General features: G+C 48.5%; 1 protein-coding gene and 1 pseudogene across 7 annotated transcripts in view; one reads left to right on the top strand and one right to left on the bottom strand.

Annotated features, from left to right (window-relative positions):
- Positions 1 to 228: 228 nt before the first annotated feature.
- On the top strand, positions 229 to 1,204 carry LOC144331508 (putative ribosome biogenesis protein RLP24 pseudogene; annotated as a pseudogene).
- A 3,166-nt stretch (positions 1,205 to 4,370) lies between these two features.
- The window catches only part of TM9SF4 (transmembrane 9 superfamily member 4), a 56,478-nt gene continuing 36,316 nt past the window's right edge, over positions 4,371 to 24,532 (bottom strand). For 4 of the 7 annotated variants that reach the window (XM_077948653.1, XM_077948654.1, XM_015149227.3 and 1 more), the window contains exons 10-18: positions 22,204 to 22,336; positions 21,269 to 21,350; positions 21,097 to 21,172; positions 17,004 to 17,087; positions 13,880 to 14,055; positions 13,341 to 13,404; positions 11,740 to 11,859; positions 10,175 to 10,264; positions 4,371 to 6,325 (exon numbers count right to left, since the gene is read on the bottom strand). In XM_077948653.1, the coding sequence (XP_077804779.1) occupies positions 6,176 to 6,325; positions 10,175 to 10,264; positions 11,740 to 11,859; positions 13,341 to 13,404; positions 13,880 to 14,055; positions 17,004 to 17,087; positions 21,097 to 21,172; positions 21,269 to 21,350; positions 22,204 to 22,336 (975 nt within the window). In that variant the 3' untranslated portion in view covers positions 4,371 to 6,175. 7 annotated transcript variants of the gene reach the window in all.

Genomic DNA, 24,532 nt, shown 5'->3' with positions numbered 1-24,532 from the left:
AATAGAAATTAAATCACGAGATGTTATATACCTGCAAGAATGGCTAAAATTAAAAATATTAACCATACCAAGCGTTATTAGGATATAAAGGAACTGGAACTCTTGTATACTGCTGATGGTAAAACGATACACCCACCTTAGAAAAGAGCATGGCAGTTTAGGTTAAACATACACCTGACTTCCTCTGAAGCCTGGCATTTGGTCGGTGGGGACCCACGCGGGTTCAACATGCATATGGAGAAGTGTTATTTCGGTTCGGGGCCCATCTACCCTGGCCACGGCATGATGTCTGTCTGCAACGATTGCAAGGTGTTCAGATTTTAATTCATTTAAATTTGAAAAACGTAGACATGAACTTATCAAATACCGGCGAGAGCTATGGAATAAAACTATTGATGCAATGAAGACAGTTGAAGAGATCAAACAGAAACGCCAAGCTAAATTTATAATGAACAGACTGAAGAAAAATAAAGAGCTACGGAAGTTCAGGATATCAAAGGAGTCAAGCAAAACATGCATCTTATCCGAGCCCCTCTTGCAGCCAAAGGGAAAGAGTTGGAAGAGAAAATGGTACAGAGGTTACAACAGGATGTGGACATGGAAGATGCTTCTTACAAATCTGTAACCATTTCTTTACATACATTTGAAAATGTCCTTTGGAGACTTGGAACTACTAAACCTTTTTTTTTTTTTTTTTTTACATAAGGTTGCTTAAATGAAAAGTGATTAAAATATATCTTTCCTACATTGCTATCTACTTTAAAACATCAGATATTACAGATGTTAGATTGTATCTCAGTGTTAAATCCTCACTGATAGATGTACATATGTAAATCATGAAAATTCTACTTATAACTATAGAAGTGAATGGTGGACGTAAAATGGTTATGCCGTTTGGCTAATGGCATTAGGCAGCATTTGTGTAAAAACTAATGGCAAAAATTCATGGCTAGCGATGTATAAAATAAAATATTCTTTGAAGTAAGATATTCCCTTTATTAATGTTATAGAAGGGGAGATACAGCAAGGAACTAACCATTTGTATGACAGCATCAAGTATTATTTTAAGTACTTCCTGTTTTGATTTATTTGCATCTTAGAAGAGCATAATGGCATTGTTTGATGACACCTAATTATGCCGGACTGTTTTAACCTAGTTTAACCCTTCTGATAGGGAGTTGTGGATGTTGGGTATGAGAACTGAATAATCTTTGCCTGGAATGACATTACACTCTAGGATTTCCACTTTGGAGAATAGTCAGTTCTAACTTGTGATTCCTGGTAGAACAAACTTTATTTTTCTAGCCTAGCAATGATCTACAAACAGAGGAATCCCAGTGCCTTTAAAAATTGATTATGTGGTTTTCTTTTAAGAAGCTCCTAATTGTTTTTGGAGAGTAGAATTTATGGGTGTAACATCTGTTCATTATTTGCACATAAAATAAAACCATTTTAAAAGTAAAAAAAAAAAATAAAAGTCCAAAACCATACACCTACCATATGATACAGCTATTGACGCTTCACTTGCTCATAGCAACTTTATTTGTAATAGCCCAAATTGAAACAACCCAAATGTCCATCAACAGATGAGTGGATAAACAAATTCCGTACAATGGAATAAAAAAGAAATGGACTATAGTCACACATAAGAACATGGATGAATCACTAAGTATGCTGAATGAAAAAGTCAGACAGGCTGAGCATGGTGGCTCACGCCTGTAATCCCAGCACTTTAGGAGGCCGAGGTGGGCAGATCACCTGAGGTCGGGAGTTTGAGACCAGCCTGGCCAACATGGTGAAACCCCGTCTCTACTAAAAATACAAAATTAGCCAGGCATGGTGGCGGATGCCTGTAGTCCCAGCTACTTGGGAGGCTGAGGTAAGAGAATGGTGTGAACCCGGAGGGCGGAGCTTGCAGTGAGCTGAGATTGCGCCACTGTATTCCAGCGTGGGCGACAGAGTGGGACTCTGTCTCAAAAAATATATATATACACACACATATATATAAATAAAATATATACGTAATAAATATATATAACGTATAAAATATATATACACACATATATACACACACATATATATATAGCGTAATATATCGTGTATGATTCTCCTTATATAAAGCTCTGGGAGATGCAAATTAATCCATAGTGACAGAAAGATCAGCGGCTTATTGGCAATGGTGTCTTAGTCTGTTTTGTGTTGCTATAAAGGAATACCTGAGGCTGGGTAATTTATAAAGAAAAAGAACGTTTACTTGGCTCATGAGTTTTTTTTGTTTTTGTTTTTGAGACAGAGTCTTGCTCTGTAGGCTAGGCTGGAGTGCAGTGGCACAATCTCGGCTCACTGCAACCTCTGTCTCCTAGGTTCAGCCTCCCAAGTAGCTAGGATTACATGCGTGTGCCACGATGCCCGGCTAATTTTTGTATTTTTAGTAGAGACAGGGTTTTACCATGTTGGCCAGGCTGGTCTCTAACTCCTGACTTAAGGTAATCTGCCCGCCTCAGCCTCCCAAAGTGCTGGGATTACAGGCATGAGCCACCACGCCCGGCCAGCTCATGAGTTTTAAAAAATGTTTTAAAATTTGTTTTTAGAGATGAGGTCTTGCTTTGTGGCCTAGGCTGAACTTCTCCAGGCCTCAAGTGATCCTCCTGTTTCAGCCTCCCAGAGTGTTGGGCTTACAGACATGAGCCACTGTGCCCAGTCTGGCTCATGATTCTGATGGCTGGAAAGTTCAAGATTGGGCATTTGCTTCTGGTGAGTTCCTTCTGCTCATGGTGGAAGGTGGAGAGCTGGCTGGCATGTGCAGAGATAACAAGGGGAGAGGAGAAGTAGGGGTTGCAGGGAGGTGCCAGGCTCTTTTTAACAACCAGCTTTCTTAGGAGCTAAGAGAGAACACACTCACCTCCTCTGCTCCCACCTCCCCCAGTGCACTAATCTATTCATGAGGAATCTGCTCCCATGACCCAAACACTTCCCATTAGGCTCCACCTCCAACACTGGGGATGAAATTTCGACATGAGGTTTAGAGGGGACAAGCATGATGGTGAGAGGCTAGAGGGCAGGATTATAAAAAAGGGCATGAGGAAACCTGAGTATGCTCACTATCGAGATTGTGGTGATAATTTCATGGGTGTATGTATGAAAACTTATCAAGCTGTGCAGTTCATTTTACATCAATTACATACAATTTTACACACACGCACAGCCCTTTCCAAAGGCGGCTATAGTAGAGAGGTTGGAAGGACAGATTCAGAAGTCTGGCTGTCCCAGGTGAACGCTACTCCATCCCTCATGGGTGCCTCTGCGACCACCTCTGTAAAACGGGGCTAATAACAGAACCTGCCTCAGAGGCAGGTTGTTATCTTGTAACATATCCAAGATTAAATGGGCTAACTCATGGAAAGTGTTTGGAACATCAGAACACAGGAAGTACTCCATAAAGAGTAACAAGCACCTTCCCATTGCAGATGACGAACTGAGGCTTAGGGTTAGAGAGGGTGGGAGGTAACAGGCCACTGTTTTGGTCTGCTTCACATCCCTTACCATGGGAAATGGTTCTTTCCTCATCAACCATTCCAAGTAATCCTGGTGGGGCTGAAATTCGCTATATCCAACACCGTCAGGAAAAGTGGCCCCAGATCATACTCCATCGCCCTGGATATAGTGATTGGTGCAAGACATGCAAATAATAATCCAAGCTGGGCCAATCAGAAATGTTTCCTGAAACTTCTCTATATTGAATAAACTGAAGTGGGGAGGGACATCTTCCCCTACCCCAACCCCCTGGCATACCCAAGTGGATCATGTAAGCCTGGAGTGATTGACATCCTGCCCTCCCTGCCTCACCCATCAGGAGGAAGACTGTGGATAACAGGACAGAGGGAGGCCGGAGAGGAGCACAGTGGAAAAGGCGAAAGAGCCCTAAGGCTATCCGTTGAGCCCCTGGATCCAGTCAGACCTGAAGCAAAATAAACAAAATCCTTGACGACTTAAGAACCAATCAATTCATTTTTGGACTAAAACCAGTTTGACCGACATTTCTATTGCTTGCAATTGAAGAACTGGGTTTTGTAGAGTGAGATAAGCTGACAGTAAAACACTGAAGCTGGGAATCCAAAACCAGATCTCACTGCTACCAAAACACACTTGATTGCCATTTCCCGCTTGTGGGATCAGAAGAGCAAATGACTGCAATTTAGTATGGAGGGGCTAGGCAATGGACTTGTACCAGGCAGGGAACAGCAGCGGCTTGAGCCCTGGAGGAGTCTGACATGAGAATGAGCTTCGGGGGAAACTATGCAACTAAACCCACTTGGGGAAGGTGTCTCACCTCAGACCTCCAACCCCTGCATAAGACTCAAGACCAAACAGTAGGACAATGGCATATTTATTTACAATTGGACCAAAAAAAGGCATACAGGCATTTTTTTTAATTAAAAATAATAATGATGATGATTTAAAAAGTCAGAAAAATTGATGATCTTTGAACCCTTTATGAGGTGTCCATTTCCCATTCCCCCTAAAAAGAGAATCTCTTAGGGAAAAAGAAAAAAAAATCCAAGATTTGAATGAACAAAAGACTCCAATATCGCTCTCTACTGCTTGGGTTCCCTTTTCTCCAACCTGATGCTTGGTGGATGCCACCTGGTGCCGCAGTCACTGTGAGGCAAGATTGAGAACTTCACTGGTTTGATGGATGAGGCTGGTAGGGCCACCGGGAGAATGTCGGGCAGTGAGGGAGGGCATCTTCCTAGCATCACCAGCATCCTGAGCTTTGTCTTGTGTTGGGAGCCCCACAAGGGCTGCTGCAAGGGTTAGCAGCTGCTACTTGAACCCTAATCCCTGGGTGGATTTGGTCTCTTGTAACTTAAGAGCAAATGTTTGTGATGACATGCACAGGTGGGCAGAGGTTAAGAACAGGGGTCTATGGAGGAGCCAGGCCAGCCACGTGAGCCCCTTCTTTCTAAGTTGGCTTCTTGTCCATTCCTGGGGATTGGGGAAAGGACGACAGAACTTACCTTCCATCTTCCTTCTCACAAGCAGTGTTTTGGGTGTCCCCAAAAGGAGGAGGCAAGAACTCAGGTGTCGGGTGGAGGGGATGGGGCTGGCTAAAGAAGTGAGTATGACCCCGGAGGCCAGAGAGGGCAGGGAGAGAATGCCCGGCCACTTACAAGAGGGGATCTGTGATCTCTGGGCCTCCCTGTCCTGCCTGAAGTTGGCCCACTGCCAGCACACCTTGGAGAGTGGTACCTCCTGGGGAGAGGGCCGGGGAGCGATCCTGAGGGGTAAGGACTCTAGCGGCCTTGGCCATCCCTTCCCAGACACAGACAAGTGGATGCTTGGCTTGGGAAATACTTGGCCCCAGGTCCAGGGTTTCTTGGCACAAAAACAGTTCACTGCAAGTCTCTTCTCTTCCTCCTTGTTGGTCCAGCAAACTCCGGCTGCTCTGAATAGGGGTGATTCCTGCTGTCTGGGGAAACTGGCCCCCAGTACTTCCAGGGGATTTTCTTGTAGCAACTAAGACTTGGGTTTGCTCCTGGTGAAAAGATGACCCCGAGGCCTGGCTGGAAACCCTGCCTTGGGCAGCCCTGGAGGAGGCTGGGGAGAAGAGGGAAAGAGAGGTCTGGCAGAGGTTGGCTGGCACTGAGGGTGCTGTCCAGGCTGGAGCTGTGCTTTGTCGTGGCCTCCGTGGTGAGGACGGGCAGGGGGAGGCTCGGAACCTCACTGAGGCTCTGGCATGTCCTCTTCCAGTTAGTCGCAGGGTGGCCAACAGCCCTGAGGAACTGAGGTGGAGACAGTGACCAAAACCCTTATCTTGGTGGATTTATCCATCCTGGATCCATTTGTTAAAACAAAGAAGAAAAAAAAAATCCAAACCAGAAATACACCTGAATAAACAGGTCAGAGAGTTCCTGTTGGAGGGAACTTTCTTAGCACTGAAGAAAAAGCAACCCACAAAAAACTCATCCCCCACAGAACTGGAATAAGATGAAGAAAAATGCAAGATTATCTACAGGCCCTCCCGCCCCCTATGCAGCCCCAGGATCCAGGAACACTGTGCCAGGAGTTACATTCCAAACGAGCAGGAGTTATTTTATTTTGCGTGCCTGCAGTCCCCCACGCAGGGTGGCTTCCTGTCCGAGGATGGAGCGGGCCTGGCCGTGGTCCACTCCAATCAGTCTATCTTCACGGCAGCATAGATCTTGCGAACAAACATGTAGGCTGCATAGAAGCCGATGGTGCCCGTGAGCAGCCAGAAGGACAAGACCATGAGGGCCGTGTAGCCAAAGTAGAGGAGAGAGGGGATGAACTCCACGATGTCTAGCTGCGGCCGCGAGCAGAAAGAAGACAGGATGCGTGCTTAGTGCCAGGCTGCATGGCAAACTGGGGCCCCACCCTCACTGATATCATGGGGAAACTGAGGCCTGGCCAGGGGAAGGGGTGTGCTCCAGTGGGTGGCAAGGGGCAGGCAGGGCTCCTGGGCACAGCTCTGCTTCATCTGGACCAGGCCTGTGTATTGCCCTAATGCACACAGCCTCAGGGGCCAGGGTCAGAATGCCACAGGAGGAATGGCCATAGCTGTGCCCTTCCTGGTCCCCCACAGTCCCTGGATCAGTATGGCAACACTCCTGGATGGCTGGAGCAGCAGTCAGAGTGGGTGGGGCAGTGGAAGGGAGGGGTGTCCAGGATGCCCAGCTGATGGGTGACCAGGAGCCCCATCAGCCCGCCTCAGCCTTCATTCATTCCTCTCTTCCCCAGAATGCTTGTCACTTCTGTTAGCATCTCACAGAGATTTTGATCTTGGAGCATTTTGGACTCCTTTTTAACTGGGATAGAGTTTAGAGGCTGGGTGGAGATGCTGGGGATCTGTGTTGTGTTATTTACAAATGGAACTAATGTGGAACCTTGGTATCAAGATATACCCAGGGCCTGAGTAGGGCCTGTCCCAGGACTCACAGGCAGACACATGGTCACGGAATGCCAGCAGCCCAGAAGAAAACAGTAAAGAAACAAAGAAAACAATATAGGTCACCATTTGAAGCCCTCTCCTAAGCCTATGGGGTGAAGGCCATGTTTTCAGGCTCAGCCCTGCAACTCTCCCTCTACCCCTTTGCTTTAAAGGGACAGGATCTCCCTCTGTTACCCAGACTAGAGTACAGTGGCATGATCACAGCTCACTACAGCCTCACCCTCCTGGGCTCAAGGGATCCTCGTGCATCAGCCTCCCAAGTAGCTCAGACTATAGGTGTGTGCCACCACACCCAGTTAATTTTTATTTTTTCTAGAGATAGTGTCTTGCTCTATTGCCCAGGCTGGTCTCAGACACTTGGCCTTAAGTAATCCTTCCACCTTGGCCTCTGAAAGCGCTGGGATTATAGGTGTGAACCACGCACACCCAGCCTCCATCTCTTCTTATATGCATTCTTGTGGCTGGCGGTGGGGAGAGGAGTGGGGGAGGGACAAGGAGCAGAACAGTGGTAAAAGGAGGTAAGGGATGAGGCAAAGAGGCAGAGACGGAAAGTTCCTCATTTTATACATAAGGCACCAGGGCTGGAGGAAGAGATGTTTTGAGTAGAGCAAGAAGACTGGAGCAGAAGGGAGGAAGAACAAGAGGCTGTGATGTGATCTCTAGTTTTTGTCTAACCGTGTTCCTTGTCTTCCATCTTCCAGATGTTTTGAGGAACACACTCAAAATACCTGGTCCCGTTGGGGCCATCAATCCCAGCACAAAATAAGCCGGCTGCGGTGGCTCACGCCTGTAATCCCAGCACTTTGGGAGGCTGAGGCAGACGGATCACATGAGGTCAAGAGTTTGAGACCAGCCTTGCCAACATAGAGAAACCCTGTCTCTGCTAAAAATACAAAATTAGCCAGGTGTGGTGGTGTGCACCTGTAACCCCAGCTACTCAGGAGGCTGAGGCAGGAGAATTGCTTGAACTTGGGAGGCGGAGGCTGCAGTGAGCCAAGATCGCACCACTGCACTCTAGCCTTGGCAACACAGCGAGTCTCCATCTCAAAAAAAAAATCCTAGCACAAGACCTAAGCCAGTCTGCCTGAATGTGTTATGCTATTGGACCTGGAAAACAGTGAGCACTGGGCATGTCACCCGAGCAGAGCAGCGAGAGTATTCACTGGCTGACGTATGATGGTAGAGGAAAGATAGTCTTTTAGCTCTAGGGCTGCAAAGCTGGAAAGAGTAGACTCTAGGGCTGCCACTGGCCATCTTTCTACTTTGTGAAAAGATCTTGCCTGTAGACTGAGGTCAAAAAAAGATACACAGGGCTAAGGTGTGGGCACAGAGCCCTGGTATGTATGTGTGTGTATTTTTATTTCTATTTTATTTTATTTTATTTTGAGATGGAGTCTTGCTCTGTCATCCAGGCTAGAGTGCAGTGGCACGATCTTGGCTCTATAACCTTCGCCTCCAGGGTTCAAGTGATTCCCCTGCCTCAGCCTCCTGAGTAGCTGGGACTACAGGCATGAACCACCACACCTGCCTAATTTTTTGTATTTCAGTAGAGATGAAGTTTCACCATGTTGGCCAGGATGGTCTCGATCTCCTGACCTCGTGATCCACCTGCCTCGACCTCCCAAAGTGCTGGGATTGAGCCCTGATACTTTTGAGACCCTGGATCTAAGTATGGTTGAGGCTAGAACTCCAATTTCTTAGTCTTTCCAGTTATATCAGCAAATACATTCTTTTTGCCTAAGCTACTTTGTATAGTTTTAGTCACTTGCCACTTACGAGAGTTCTGATTAATATGGGCTATAGAAGAGGGAGATTAGATTTGTTCTAGATGATCCCAGAATTAAGACTAAGGTCTAAAGATGGAAGTCACAGCAAGGGAGACTGCAGTGTGAATCAAGACCTTGATAATGATAGGAGCTGTCCAGAAAGAATGGGAGTGTTAGGAGGGAGTGTCTTCTCTGTTGCTGGATGTAGGCGAGCAGGGGTCTGCAATCTTTTACTTAAAGGGCCAGATTGTGAGTATTTTAGTTTCTGCAGGCCATATGGTCCCTGTTGCAACTACTCAACTCTGCCACTGTAGTGTGAAAGCAGCCATGGACAGTATGTTAATGAATGACCATGGCTGTGTTCCAATAAAAATTTACAGAAACATGGGGGCTGCAGTTTGCTGACCCCTGAGCTGGAGAATCAACTGTTGAGACTGTTAGAGAAGAGGGGCACAGTCACCAGACTGGAGGCAGGGGTGCAGCACCACACTAAATGATCCCTCTAGTCTTTTCCAACTTGATTGTTTTTGGGAAATGGCATTCCCAGCTTCGATCAACTGACCTGCAAATACGCCTGGCTGCCGCAGAGGACTGCTTGCTTCTGGGCTCTGGAGACCCAAAGTACAGCAGGTGAGAGGAAGTCCTGAGTGTTAGTTCTGGAGGTGAGGGGCCCAACAGGGCTCCTCCAAATTCCTCTCAATGGCTCATCTGGTTTGTGTATCATGTATGAATCTAGTAAAAATGTCATGGGGACATCTGTATTCTTGCCCATGCCTCTCTCTGGGGACAATGGGCTCTGTGAGTTGCCGTAGTCAGGTAAGCCTGGCTCCCTCTTATTATTGGGCCACACATTACCTCTGTTGGGTCACAGAGCAAGGAGGGCTCCAAGATGCCTGCGAAAAACTTTCCCATCCTCTCCTTACTCTGCAGGATTGAACAGTACTTGTGTGAAGAAGAGGACACCTGCAGAGACAGGACGCCTGCAGCCCTAAATTTGGGTTCTACTATTTAGGCTATTTCAGCATTTTGTGCTTTTATCTTTATTAACTCCTTTCTACTTTTCTTCTTTCATATTACTCTCATATTTTCCTTTCTCTCAAAGTGTTATTAGTCCCTCTTATTTCCTGTGAAGAGCCCTGCAGGTGACATACTGCTTTCAAGTCCTGCTTTGGCCATGGCTATACTTCATAAGTTTCACAAGTATTATTCACATTGTCATGTATCCTGATGGCCTTTGTCTCCCAAACATACAGAATACAGATTCTTTCTTTCCTACTAAGATCCATCTTCTAGAGCAGGAACAGTTCTAGGTGGCTTTGGTCCTCCCCATTGTGGATGGAAAAGGAAGATTCAGGCACTTGGGTTTTTCTCCCAGAATCCTCCTCCTGACCTTCCTACCCTACGAGGACTAAGAGGACCTCCTCAAGGAGGGCAGTACCTTGTTAACGAAATAAAAGATGGCATAAACCAGGACGTAGAATGCAGAGCCCCCGGAGACTAGGAAATTTCTCCACCACCAGCGGTAATCCTGAGGAGGAAACAGAGGAAGGTCAGTGTTGTCCTGGGGCAGAACCCCTTCCTACCAATTTCTTTTTTTTTTTTTTTTTTTTTGAGACGGAGTCTTGCTCTGTCACCCAGGCTGGAGTGCAGTGGCCGGATCTCAGCTCACTGCAAGCTCCGCCTCCCGGGTTTACGCCATTCTCCTGCCTCAGCCTCCCAAGTAGCTGGGACTACAGGCGCCCGCCACCGCGCCCGGCTAGTTTTTTGTATTTTTAGTAGAGACGGGGTTTCACCGTGTTAGCCAGGATGGTCTCGATCTCCTGACCTCGTGATCCGCCCACCTCGGCCTCCCAAAGTGCTGGGATTACAGGCTTGAGCCACCGCGCCCGGCCCCTTCCTACCAATTTCACAGTTGCTTGAGGGGCTGAAGACTCTGGTAAGAGCAGTAACATATAGGGTGATGGAAATGTTTCACAGTTTGACTGTGATGGTGGTTCCACAACTGTATGCATTTCTAAAAACCACAGAATTGTGGACAAAGAAGGGTGAACTTTACTGTTTATACCTCATTAAAAAAAAAAAATCAACAAAAAAGTAATTAACATTTCTCAAGCAAATGCTTAGCATGTGGCAGGCCCAATTTTTTTTTTTTTTTTTTTTTTTTTTTTTTAAGACGGAGTCTCACTCTGTTGCCCAGGATGGAGTGCAGTCGTGCGGTCTTGGCTCACTGCAACCTCCACCTCCTGGGTTCAGGCGATTCTCCTGCCTCAGCCTCCCAAGTAGCTGGGACTACAGGAACATGCCACCACACCCAGATAATTTTTTGTATTTTTAGTAGAGATGGGGTTTCACCGTGTTAGCGAGGATGGTCTCGATCTTCTGACCTTGTGATCCACCCACCTCGGCCTCTCAAAGTGCTGGGATTACCGGCGTGAGCTACAGCATCTGGCTGGCCAGCACCATTTTAAGTGCTATAGATGAATCCACTCACTTAATCCTGAGAGCAGCCTCCAAGGTAGGTCCTCTCACTCACCCCATCATATGGAGGAGGAATGGATGGCACAAAGTTAAGCAACCTGCCCAAGACCCAGAGCTACTCATGGAGGAGACAGGGTCCCAGCCCAGACTGTTCATCTCAAACCCTGGCTTCACCTACTCTGCCAATGGCTAGTCCCCAGAGGGAGGACAGGCCACCCAGTGTGCATCAGCCTGTTGGAGAAACTACTACTGGAGTGGACCTGGCATTGGCAAATCTACTGTCCTTTCATCTAGCTGTGGTGAGTACCCCACACAACTAAGCTGGAAGGTATCTCATTAGCACCAGGGTACAGTTAAATACATGGAGGCTGGGAGAGGCACAGCAATGTACTGGCCCAAGAGCTCAGAACCAGAAGCAAGGGCCACATGAAGAGCCCGGACCCAGCCTCTCCACAGAGCCTCACCAACCCGTTCAATGCTGGATCCAGTTCTCCCTCCCCCGCCTCCTGGCCCTGCTCTCCTCACCTCTGCACACAGCTGGAAGTACACCATGACGATGCTGATTTGTGAACAGGATACCACCAGGATGATGAAAACAAGGAACAGGAAGCCAAAGAGGTAATAGAACTGATTCTCCCAGATAGCCTGCGGACACACAGTGGGGCTTCAGCTGGCTTGCCTACCCTGCACCCCTTCCCCTGGCACACCAACCTGTCACAAGGGCAGGAGTGGACACATCATCCTGACACTATCAGGGCCTGTGGGCCTGGCATGTGGCTCTGGCCCCTCCTCCTCAGAGCAGGGGGTGAGCCATGCTGTCCTTAGGGAGGGGCCGGGGCTTGACTGACCCTGCTCTGGGTGGACCCCAGCGTGAACTCAGCAGCTTGTAGAAAATAATGATTCCTATCCAAAGCAAAATTATAGAGCAGCCACCACCACTCGAGCAGCTTACCAAGCGCTAGGCCTTGTGCCACACGCCTCATATGCAGTTACTACATGTGTGTGTCTACGAAAGCTTGGCCTGGTAGAGCTAAGAAAGTCAAGGATCAGAGAAGCTGGTGACTGGCCCAGAGCCCCACAGATGAAACAGAGGGGGCCTCCCTGGGGAGCACGCATGGGCTTTGGCACCACGGGCAGCCAACACCTCCTCTGACCCTTCTCCCAGGCAAACCTGTGTGGGTGAGGTAGTCTCAGCAGGGAGGGGATGGGCCACTACTCTGGAATAGCAGATACATGTCCGGTACTGACTTGGTACAAGGTACCATCTGGGCTGGGCCCGGAGCATGTAAGGGTCAGCCACACTTACATGGCTCTGAAAGGCCTTCCTACCAACTTTCACCTTGGCACTCTTTGGGAGGAGTCATCATCACCACTACAACAGCATTTCCTGAAGTCAAGCACTTTTACAATGACTTATTCCAACTTCACAATGACCCTGACAAGCAGGAATCCTTCTGTCCACCCTCCTAGGAACTATGAGTAACACAGAGAGGTAAAGACGTGCAAGGACCCAGAAACGAAAGCAGGTGCAATGATGCTATCGGTCATGGTGGTGAACGACTAAAGTACTACTGAGGCAGCTTCTATTTACCAAGCCCTGCTTTCCACACACCAGGCACCCCCCCCACACCGCATGTCTCATTTAACATTTTTTTTTTTTAGATGGCGTCTCACTCTGTCGCCCAGGCTGGAGTGCAGTGGTGCGATCTTGGCTCACTGCAACCTCCGCCTCCTGGGTTCAAGCGATTCTCCTGCTTCAGCCTCCCGAGTAGCTGGGACTACAGGCACGTGCCACCACGTCCAGCTAATTTTTGTATTTTTTAGTAGAGACCGGGTTTCATCATCTTGGACAGGCTGGTCTCGAACTCCTGACCTTGTGATCCACCTGCCTCGGCCTTCCAAAGTGCTGAAATTATAGGCGTGAGCCACTGTGCCCAGCCTCATTTAACTTTCAACGCTGCCCTGACAGGGAAGGCTGTTATCCAATTTCAGGGTGAAGAATGGGGCTCCGAGAGGTGAAGTGGCCCATGTGAAATTTCTCAGGCAGCAGGCAGCAGAGTACCCAAGTGGAGTGGGAGAGACCTGGCTAGCAGTGGTGGAGGGGTTGGGGAGGCACCCGTACTCACACTGAAGATGAAGAAGAGCTCGATGAACATAGCGCCAAAGGGCAAGATTCCAGCCATGAGGATGCTGCCGCAGAACAAGAGGTTAACACTGTTAAGAGACCAGGCCATCAGGAAGCCCCAAGCTCCCTCCCAAGCTGGCATGAAGTGAGAGCGCCTACACAAGTGTGGTGGTTCTAATTCTTCTGGCATATTTCTGTACTATTATAATCTCTTGAGAGGTAGGCAGGGTGGGCATTATTCTCATTTTATAGATGGGAAACTGGGGTGCAGAAAGGTGGAATGACTTGCCCGAGGTCCAAGTGATGGTCTTAACCTGTCTCACCATACCCTTCCATCCTTCCCCTTCCTTGTCCTGGTTCCTAGGACGACACCAGGTCTGCCTACAACCTGGTCACCTTGATCTCAGAGTGAAGCTAAGCTTTTATAAACTCTATTAGAGCCGGCTGAAGCAGCAGGAACTCTGGTTGCTGCACCCTTCTGGTGGGGGGTGGGTACCCTCTTCCATGCCCCCCTGCTCTTGCCTCTGCTGGAGGACTCACCCCACAAATCGGTTCATGTACCACCGCTGCTCGGGGATCTGCCGGGGAATCTGGTTGGTGCGCACAGGGTTGTCATATGGCTGCTTTCGGAAGCCGAAGTAGTAGCCCAAGTAGACGAGGGGCAGGGAGATCCCGAACCACATGCACAGCAGAGCCACCATGGTGGGAAAGGGCACCTGTGGACATGGCGCCATGAGGCCCCCACGAAGCCCTGATGCCCGGGATGGGGGCTGCGCAAGGGGGAGGGGACCTTCTGGGCTCCATGGAAGGAGAGGCGACTTGTGCAGCAGAAGCACACTCCCTGCCCCCATCACAGGGCTCCTGGCCAGCATCTCTTGGGGCTGGCCCCAGCCCTGATCTGGACTCCCAGTGAAGAAGGCACCTCAGCATCCCAGAGGAGCTCGCCATCCAGGGAGGAAGGAGGGGAGGAACAGGAAGGAAGGGACTGAGAACGTGAAGAGGAGATGAAGAGGTCAAAATGAAGAGATTACATGTGGCACATTATGTGAAGAAAAAAAGGGAAAAAACAAAATTGTACAAAGTGCTCCCAATCTTGTCAGAATAAAACTCCATGATATACTATTAAGTGTAAAGAGGAAGATATAAAACTATGTGTATAGAAGGATTCCATTTTAATAAAAACACAACATAGTCGGTCCTCTGTATCCACAGGTTCTGCATCTGTGGATTTAACTGCAAACAGAAAATGTTCAGGAAGGCCGGGCGCGGTGGCTCATGCCTGTAATCCCAGCAGTTTGGGAGGCTAAGGCGGGCAGATCACTTGAGGTCAGGAGTTCAAGACCAGCCTGGCCAACATGGTGAAACCAAGTCTCTACTAAAATTACCAAAAAAAAAAAAAATTGCCAGGCACTGTGGGGAGCACCTGTAATCCCAGTTACTTGGGAGGCTGGAGCAGGAGAATCGCCTGAACCCAGGAGGTGGAGGTTGCAGTGAGCTGAGACCTCGCTACTGCACTCCAGCCTGGGTGACAGAGTGAGAGAGTGAGACTTCGTCTCAAAAAAAAAAAAAAAGAAAAAAAGAAAAAAAGAAAATGTCCAGGAAAAAAAAACCAAAAACAAAAAACAGTAAAATAAGCTGGGGGCAGTGGCTCATGCCTGTAATCCCAGCACTTTGGGAGGCCTAGGTGGGCAGATCATTGGAGCCCAGGAGTTTGAGACCAGCCTAGGCAACACAGTGAGAATGCATCTCTATGATTTTTTTTTTTTTTTTTTTTGAGACGGAGTCTCGCTTTGTCGCCCAGGCTGGAGTGCAGTGGCCGGATCTCAGCTCACTGCAAGCTCCGCCTCCCGGGTTTACACCATTCTCCTGCCTCAGCCTCCCGAGTAGCTGGGACTACAGGCGCCCACCACCTCGCCCGGCTAGTTTTTTGTATTTTTAGTAGAGACGGGGTTTCACCATATTAGCCAGGATGGTCTCGATCTCCTGACCTCGTGATCCGCCCGTCTCGGCCTCCCAAAGTGATGGGATTACAGGCTTGAGCCACCGCGCCCGGCCAGATTTTTTTTTTTTTTTAAATAGCTGAGTGTGGTGGTGGCACCTGTAGTCCCAGCTACTCAGTGGGGCTGAGGTGGGAGGACCGCTTGAGCCCGGGAGGCAGAGGCTGCAGTGAGCTGAGATCACACCACTGCACTCCAGCCTGAGCGACAGAGTGAGACTCTGTCACAAAACAAACAAACAAAAAATACAACAATATACAAATTAAAAAACAATACAGTATAACAACTATTTATATAGCATTTACAGTGTATTAGGTATTTTAAGTAATCTAGAGAAGAGTTAGAATATACAGGATGTGTGTAGGTAAACACTATGCCACTTTATATATGGGACTCGAGCATCCTTGAATTTTGGCATCTTCATGGGTCCTGGAACCACTCCCCTATGGATACCAAGGGACAATTCTATTTATTTATACTTGTGCCTGGAAAGGCCTATACCAAAGAGCTAACAATACTTTCTTAAATGGAATATGGGGGATTAGAATTGATTTTTCATTTTCTTCTTTATCCTCTTCTCTACACTTAAGTTTTTACAAGAATCACATAAAAAGAAATAAATATATAAAGTGTTTAGAACAGTATTACTGCAAAGCAAGAACCATATGTTTGCTGTTATTTTATAAATTTTAAATTACAGAATTCTTTTGTAAGTATATCTATAAAAAGGAAAAAAGACAGAAAGAACATATATTAAAGACCTACACTGTATTTATCTCTGGTGAGTAGATTTGGGGTTATTTTAAATTTCTTCTATAACTTCTCTGTACTTTCCAAAATTTCTACAACGAATGTTTATAATGAGCAGTTGGTAACTGGGAGGAAAATGCTCAAAGGGAGAAGGAACGCAGGTATAAAAAAGGGGAAGTGAGAGGAAGGGCATGACTGTGTCTTGAGGGTGGCTTCCTAATTGCTGGGAAAGAAACCCCTCCTCCGAGTGCCTGGACATGAAGCCTCATGCGAGGACCTTTACCGCCACCCCCAGGTGGAGGGCAGGCGGCTCTACCTGCTAAGGCTAGGATAGCAAAATGCCTGCCCCATCTCAACTGCAGTCCTGCTAATTGACCAAGACCCCATCCCCCCTCCCCACAACTGAGTTCAAAATCCTACTCAGTAAGTCTTGGACAGCTGCTAGTAACACACTGGGCTAGGGCTGGCAGGATCCCAATTCTAAGGGTAATACAACCTGATCCTTCCTTTCCTCTCCTCTCCACTTGCAGGGGCTGGTGCTGAGGGGCAGGGACACTGAGGAGGACAGGCTTGCTTTGGGATACTGACCTAATAAACTCACACTGGGAAGCCCACTCTTGGTTAAGACAAAGGGAAATTTCCCAGTTGGCCCCTGGACTGTGGAAACCTCCCTTTAGAGAAGTGGGCTTGGGCCAGTTGTCTGAAAGATCTCACAGGAAGGCCAGGGCCAGGGCATGGCACACCAAGGGCAGGGCTGGGGAAACCCCACATGGCCCTCTGCCCTCATGGCTGGGAACATAACTTTGGGGACTCAGAAAAGGGAAGGGAATGGCAGGAAGTGGCTTTTGGGAGTGGGGCTGAGTGCAGCTGGTCCTCGCTTGCTGGGGAGGGGCTGGGAGGGTAGGGGAGACACTTACCGCTCCTGATGAGTGCTTTCCCCAAATGAAGCAATTCAACACGAAGCAGATGCCAAAAACCACACCAGGGTACAGAGTTGCCGTCTGAAGCAAGAGGGGCCAGGCTGAGGAGCAGCATCCAGGGAGCTCCCCAACCTGTCCCAGTGGGGCCCCCAGACCAGAAGCTCTTAAGCCCTCCTTGTCTTTCAGACTCAGCTCAAGCATCATTCCTTCCAGAAAGTATTCCCTGACCCTCAGACTGAGCAAGGCTCTGTCCTATGCCCTCTCAGGTCCCTAAAACTGCCCCTTCTTGCTCTCCTCCCAGTTTGTAATTACATATTTTGGCTACCTGATCAATATCCACCTATCCCCAAAAGACTGTGAGCTCCTTGGGAGGAGTGTATCTACCTTGTTCTCTGATGTACTCTCATCACTGAGAACAAGGTAACTACTCTGGCCGGGTGCGGTGGCTCAAGCCTGCAGTCCCACACTTTGGGAGGCCGAGGTGGGTGGATCACCTGAGGTCAGGAGTTTGAGACCAGCCTGGCCAACATGGCGAAACTCCAACTCTACTAAAAATACAAAAATTAGCTGGGTGTGGTGGCACACGGCTGTAGTCTCAGCTACTCAGGAGGCTGAGGCTAGAGAATTGCTTGAACCCGGGAGGCAAAGGTTGCAGTGAGGAGAGATCGTACCACTGCACTCCAGCCTGGGCGATAAAGCGAGACTCCATCTCAAAAAAAGAAAAAAAGAAAGAACACATTAACTACACCATATATATATATATGTAAATCTTTTTTTTTTTTTTTTTTTTTTTTTGGGGAAAAAAAATTACTTCCAGAATCGCTTGAGCTCAGGTGTTTGAGACCAGCCTGGGCAACATGGTGAAACCCTGTCTTTACAAAAAAGTAGCCAGGCGTGGTAGTACGCACCTGTAGTCCCAGCTACTTGAGAGGCTGAAACAGACGGATCGCTTGAGCCCGGGAGGCAGAGGTTGCAGTGAGCCGAGTCACGCCACTGCACTCCAGCCTGGGTAATAGAGCGAGACTCTGTCTCACACACACAAAAAAAACCCAAAAACCAACTTTAACAAACCACATATGTCTGGGCCCCAACCCAAACCGCCTAGAAGGATGGTGAAGCGCTGAGTCTTAGGGGTGGCAGATGCTGGGTTCCTATGTACCTTGTCTCACCTAATCCTCACTGCAAGTCTGGAAGGAAAGTCTACCATTATTCCTTTTAATGAGGACACTGAGGCCTGGCAATGTTAAAGACTCCCCCCACCTCCACGTCACCCAGTCTCCTGAAGGTGCAGCAGAGTTGTATAAACCCAGGCAGTCTGAACCCAGAGCCCATGCTCCTGACCTACTGCAGTGTATTCTAGCCAGTCAGAATCTCTTGGGTGGGGTCTAGGCACAGGGATTCTAGTCTAGTCAATGCCCAGAGTTAAAGTTGAGCCTTTTGCTTCTATTTTCTTCAGAGACAGGGTCTCACTGTGTCACTCAGGCTGGAGTGCAGCGGTGTGTGTAATCAGCTCACTGCAGCCTCAAACACCTGGGCTCAAGTGATCCTCCCACCTTACCTGCCTGATTAGCTAGGACTACAGGCACATGCCACCACAACCAAGTAATTTATTTTTTGTAGGGACAGGGTCTCACTGTGTTGCCCAGGCTGATCTCAAACTCCTGGGCTCAAGTGATCTTCCTGTCTTGGCCTCCCAAGGGACGGGGATTACAGGCGCAAGCCACCACAACCGGCATGAACCTTCTTGCTACACTGATCACCAGGCCAGGGACTGCTGTGGCATCCTGAGCTTCCAGGTGGGTCACTAACCACAATGACGAAGGCCCTCTGGAACCTGACGCTCAACCTCCATTGCCAGTTTCATCTTTGGCTCACAGCCCTGCACCCAACAACTGGTCACTGTTCCTGCACATTCCTGTCTCTGGGCCTTTCTGCATAGGTCATCAACACCTCAGAGGATCCATTTCCTGAGGGCTAACGCTGTACCAAGGTCCTTATGTGCAGTTAACCCTAGCGATCTTCATTGGAGAGATGGGGAAACTGAAGCTCAGAGGGCTGTTGAAAGTTACCAACCAATGAAAGAACAGAGCCAGATGGGGATCTAGGCCATTCTAGAACCTTAGGTCCCACTGCTGGCTGCATCCCTTCATCTGAAATCCTCCTCTCCAAGGCCCGGCTCAAAGGTCACTTCCTCCCTTCCTGTGTGTTCCTGCATGACTCTGTTGTGTAGCACAGAATTCCTCATCTGCCTTCCTGGCTGAAATTTACTGACTGGTCACCGTGCTAGGTAGGAAAAAATGCTCCAGGGAGAAAGGCAGACCCCTATGTAGAGAACGACACACCGCCCCTACTTAGCTCTGCCAAGTGCTACTTAGGTCTCATGAGGGCTGTAGGAGGTGGGGGAGGCAACAGCCTCTAGAGTACTGATGCAGGAGCTAAGACTAAGGATGAGGTGACACCAGCCAGGTGAGAAATAAGGGTGGTGTGGCCCAGGCAGAGGGGATGGCACAGACTAGGCCATAGGAGAGTACACCCACACTGCTGCGGGCTGTCGGAGATGACCCCCTGTGGAAAGGCACCAGGTAAGGCTCAGAATCTTGCAGGGAGACCGTGAGAGCCAAGTGAGAGGCAAAGATGTCTGAATCCTTGAAGATGCAGAGATGGGGGCGGGGGCGTGGAATTCATGGAACATTCACAGAACATTTGGTAGGAAGACCCTTAGTACTTGATGTCTGAGAAGGAATGAGGCACGAGGGAGAAGGAGGACAGGCAACTCCAGGTTTCTGGCTTGGGGGGCCTGGATGAAAGATGGGCTCACTAGATGCAAGGGGTGGTTTGGGGGAAAAAGACTGGGTTTGGTGTGGAAATCCTGGAGGGTATCTGGTGACCTCGTCAAGGAAGAACCTTGCCAGGAGGCAGTGGTGGGTTTTACTCCTCTCTAGATCCCTGGCTCTTGGCATATGGTAGCCAGAGAAAAATGCTCAAAGCATCAAGAATTCAGGAAATTGGCTGGGCACGGTGGTTCACGCCTGTAATCCCAGCACTTTGGGAGGCCGAGGTGGGTGGATCACCTAAGGTTGGGCATTCGCAACCAGCCTGACCAACATGGAGAAACCCCGTCTCTACGAAAAATACAAAATTAGCCGGGCATAGTGGCGCATGCCTGTAATCCCAGCTACTCGGGAGGCTGAGGCAGGAGAATAACTTGAACCCGGGAGGTGGAGGTTGCAGTGAGCTGAGATCGCACCATTGCACTCCAGCCTGAGCAATAAGAGCGAAACTCTTAAAAACAAACAAACAAACACACACACCAAAAAACAATTCAGGAAGCTTTCTTTGATCCTTCCAAAATAGTCACGGTCCTAACTTTTCTTTACTGAGGCTTACTTTGTGCCAGAGGTGTGGCAGCCAGAGCTCTCCTTGACCTTTTGACAGCGGTGAGAATGGTTTCAGAATCCCGGGCCCAGAGACTTCTCTGAGAGTGGGCACCCAAGAGTCTGCCTAGTCCTCTAAGGGACTCACTCGCTCTGGGAGAAGGGGCTTGGGGCTCCCTAGGTGAGGTCAATCTCCAGACCCCCTCTGGTTTCTATGGTCTTTTCTGCTGCCAAGAACTCGCCTTACCTCCAGGAGGCCAGAGAAGGGCAGGAGCCCTCACCAAAGAGAAATGCAGGCACTAGTCTGGAAAAACGGGCTGACAGGAACTCAGGTCTGGCCTCTTCGGGCTTAGGCAGGCAATTCCCTCTTTATTCAGGGTGTTCTCTCAGCTGCCCTCCTATTCTAAATCTTGTTATTCTGAATCCCCTATTTCTTCTCTTGCTTGAGCCATCAGACAATGTTGGCTAAAAATGACCTAAGTTCAAATCCCTCATTTTACAGATGGGGCGGCGGAGGCCCTAGCAGGTTCTGCTGTGAGTCTGTGGGTAACAGCCTGGGATTCCTCCCCTGGACCTGTGCTCCTCCTCCTACGTCTTGCTGCTGCTCAGCTTCTGGCCCAAAATCCCCACCAGGGCCTGCCTACCTCCTCCTGAGGAGCCCAGGAAGAAGCTTCTCAGCTTCCCACCAAACATCAGAGAAGGTTTAGGACACTCACACAGAAGGCTCCTTTCTTCCACCGATGGCCTTTTAGAGTGCGGTACAGACGGCCAGCAGAAAATCCTCCAAACACCCTGTGGGAAAATGGCAGGGATCCACACCAAGGGGACCCATTAGCTGGCGTGGAAGAGGCCTGTGCCGCCCCCGGGCGCCCGCTCAGACACACCTACCCCATGAACATGAAGAGAAAGCAGGCTGTGGTCATGAGAGCTCCCCGGCTGGAGGGTGACAGCATCCCAAGCATGGCCACAACTGTGGAGGGAGGGAGGGAGGGAGGGTGGGCAGAGAAAGGCAGGGTGGCTGATCACCACGCCCCCAGCCCCAGCCCCAGCCCCAGGCCCATCTTGGACAGGCTGACAGGAGTCGTCTGGGCAGATGAGGCTCCCCCTTCCTTGTCTTCTCGACAGCATAGTCCCCTGCCCTCTACAGGGGAAGACTGGGTCTTAGCTGGAGTTCAGAGGGGTGCAGCAGCTGCTGGGCCTTGACTGGCCAAATCTCAACTGCAGCTTCCAGTCCACAGAGCACTTGCAGTTAGTCAGGTGCTGGGCTGAGGGCACCACAAATGCCAGGTCTCTGAACCCACCTTACCAACTCTGCAGGGTGATTACTTTCCCCATTTCTCAGGTAAGGAAACTGAGGCTCACAGAGGTCAAGTGGCCTGTCCGAGGTCACAAAGCTTGGAGGCATGAGACTGAGATGTAAATCTAGACAGACTCCACAGCTGTCTAAAATTACTATATATTAGTGGAGTTTTTGTTAAATAAAAAAAATACTTGATTTCAATCCTAATCCTGGTACTGACTTTGGGCAGGTCACAGCCTCTGACTACAAAAGGAGGCCAAGCTCATAGCAGTGATGTGTGGCCTCATTGACGAAGGGGACACGGTGGGCTCTGTAAACGGCTGTGAGGTGAATCACCAGTCCTGGGCTGGGGCTGGGGCTGCTGCTGAGATAGACGGCCCGTCTGGCCCAGAGATAATGACACGCCCACTTGGCGCCAGGAGCTTGGTTCCCTTTCTGCAGGGAGGGAAGCCCACCCTTCTCTCCTTGAGACACCTGGAAGAGGGAGCCATGCCCCATGCCGGGCCCCGCTGGGCACACTCACAGATGACAATGAGGATCATACAGAAGAGCTGAATGCCTGAGCCCAGCAGGGAGCTGAGGATCATGGGGTACTGGGGGGGCCTGAAGACATCGCCGTGCACCAGCTTCCACCCAGACTCCTCCATGGTGTCTTCCTGCAGAGAAGAGCTAGAGTGAGGCTGGTTGTTGAGGATGGAGGCAGCTCCTGCAGGGACCACCCCCAAGGTGACACCCTCAGGTGTCAACCAGTGCTGCTCTGACACACGAGTGTAAGTGATAGGAGAAAGTGCTTATCTGAAACTGTCACAAGAAAAGGAGGCCACAAACCTGATGCCTGGAGCTGCGTAAAAGGAAAATCTCTTTAAATTCCACAAACCTCATTTGTGGGAAAATAATGTAAATACCTCAACTCACTAAAATGTTAACTGTAATAGTTCTTGAGTGGTGAGATTTGGAATCAATTTATTTATTTTTTCTGATTATAAAATACATACGTATTCTTACTTGTGTAATAAAAAAAGTAAAAATAATTTGGTATGTAGCATGAACTTCAAATGAACAAAAACTAACATGCTTATTATAGAAAAATTTAAACAGAAAGATAAAAAAATAAAATGACTGATACTCCCACTTAATAACACTGTTTTGATATAATTCCCTTAATCTTTTATATATAATGTATATATGTATGTTTTAAACAATAACATTGGGATCACACTATGTACTTTGTTATTTTCAGTTGGTATGTGTGAACATTTCCTTAGGTCAATAAAAGCTCTTTGACATTGTATTTCAAAGCTGTAATATTTCTACACTAAGTCTTGGTGTTTTGAATCTCGCCTTAGAAAAATTATAGAAGAACTGCCGTGCAAAGCAAGTTGCCTGTTTTAGTTCTTTTTTGTTTTTGTTGAGGCGCGTTCTCCCTATGCTGCCCTGGCTGGTCTTGAACTCCTGGGCTCAAGTGATCCTCCTGCCTTGGCCTCCCAAAGTGCTGGGATTACAGGCATGAGCCACTATGCTCAGCCTGTTTTATAGTTCTTGATATCCACTGCCAATCACTTTTCAGAAAGCTACCAACTTACACTTCCATGGGTGGTATGGAAAGGTGCTTGGCTCACGTTAACCTTGCCAATAATTAGTACTGTTAAAAAAAGAAAAAAAATCTTGTGCTAATATGATGGTCCAAAACAGTCTTCTCAAGATTGTTTGAATCTGCATTGTGTGGGGTTATTCCTGAGGTAAAAACAGTTTTTTCTTGCTTACTGGGCATATTGTAGTGTCTTGCCTGTAAATTTCCTGTTCATCATTACATTCGAAATTTTAGATTTTTTGGTTTTATTTATTTATTTATGAGACAGAGTCTTGCTCTGTTGCCTAGGCTGTAGTACAGTGGTGTGATCTCGGCTCACTGCAACCACCAACTCCCAGGTTCAAGCGATCTCTGGCCTCGGTATCCTGAGTAGCTGGAAGTACAGGTGCCCACCACCATGCTCAGCTAATTTTTGTATTTTAGTAGAGACGAGTTTTCACCATGTTGGTCAGGCTGGTCTTGAACTCCTAACCTCAAGTTATCTACTGTCCCCGACCTAGTTTTGTTTTGTAGACAGAGTCTTACTTTGTTGCCCAGGCTGGAGTGCAGTGGCATGTTCTTGGCTCACTGCAACCTCCGCCTCCCGGGTTCAAGTGATTCTCCTGCCTCTGCCTCCTGAGTAGCTGGGATTGCAGGTGCACGCCACCACACCCAGCTAATTTTTGTATTTTTATTAGAGATGAGGTTTTCCCATGTTGGCCAGGCTGGTCTTGAACTCCTGACCTCAGGTGATCCACCTGCCTTGGCCTCCCAAAGTGCTGGGATTACAGGTGTGAGCCACCATCCCGGCCCTGACCTAGTTTTTTTGAAACAAAGAGATTTTATATGAATTCTTTAAACTGTGCCACTTTTTTCAAGTTTGTTGCAGATATTGTTTTGCCATTGTGGCCTTCTGTTTTGTTTATGTATTTGGCATGCAGAATAGTTTTACAATTTTCAATGTCAAATGAATCAACTATTCTGATTTCTTCCACTGTTTTTATGCTTTAAAATTAGGCTGTCCCTATCACTTTGGGTGAATACAACTTTTTTCCTTACATTTTTAGTATTAAAAGTATACTAGGAGGCCGGGCGCGGTGGCTCAAGCCTGTAATCCCAGCACTTTGGGAGGCCGAGACAGGTGGATCACGAGGTTAGGAGATCGAGACCATCCTGGCTAACACGGTGAAACCCCGTCTCTACTAAAAAAATACAAAAAAACTAGCCAGTGAGCCGAGATCCGGCCACTGCACTCCAGCCTGGGCGACAGAGCGAGACTCCG

The sequence above is a fragment of the Macaca mulatta genome, chromosome 10 (assembly GCF_049350105.2).
Source record: "Macaca mulatta isolate MMU2019108-1 chromosome 10, T2T-MMU8v2.0, whole genome shotgun sequence".
Classification (NCBI taxonomy): domain Eukaryota; kingdom Metazoa; phylum Chordata; class Mammalia; order Primates; family Cercopithecidae; genus Macaca; species Macaca mulatta.
Note: the sequence above shows the minus strand (reverse complement) of the source record. Positions and strands in the feature narration are given on the sequence as shown.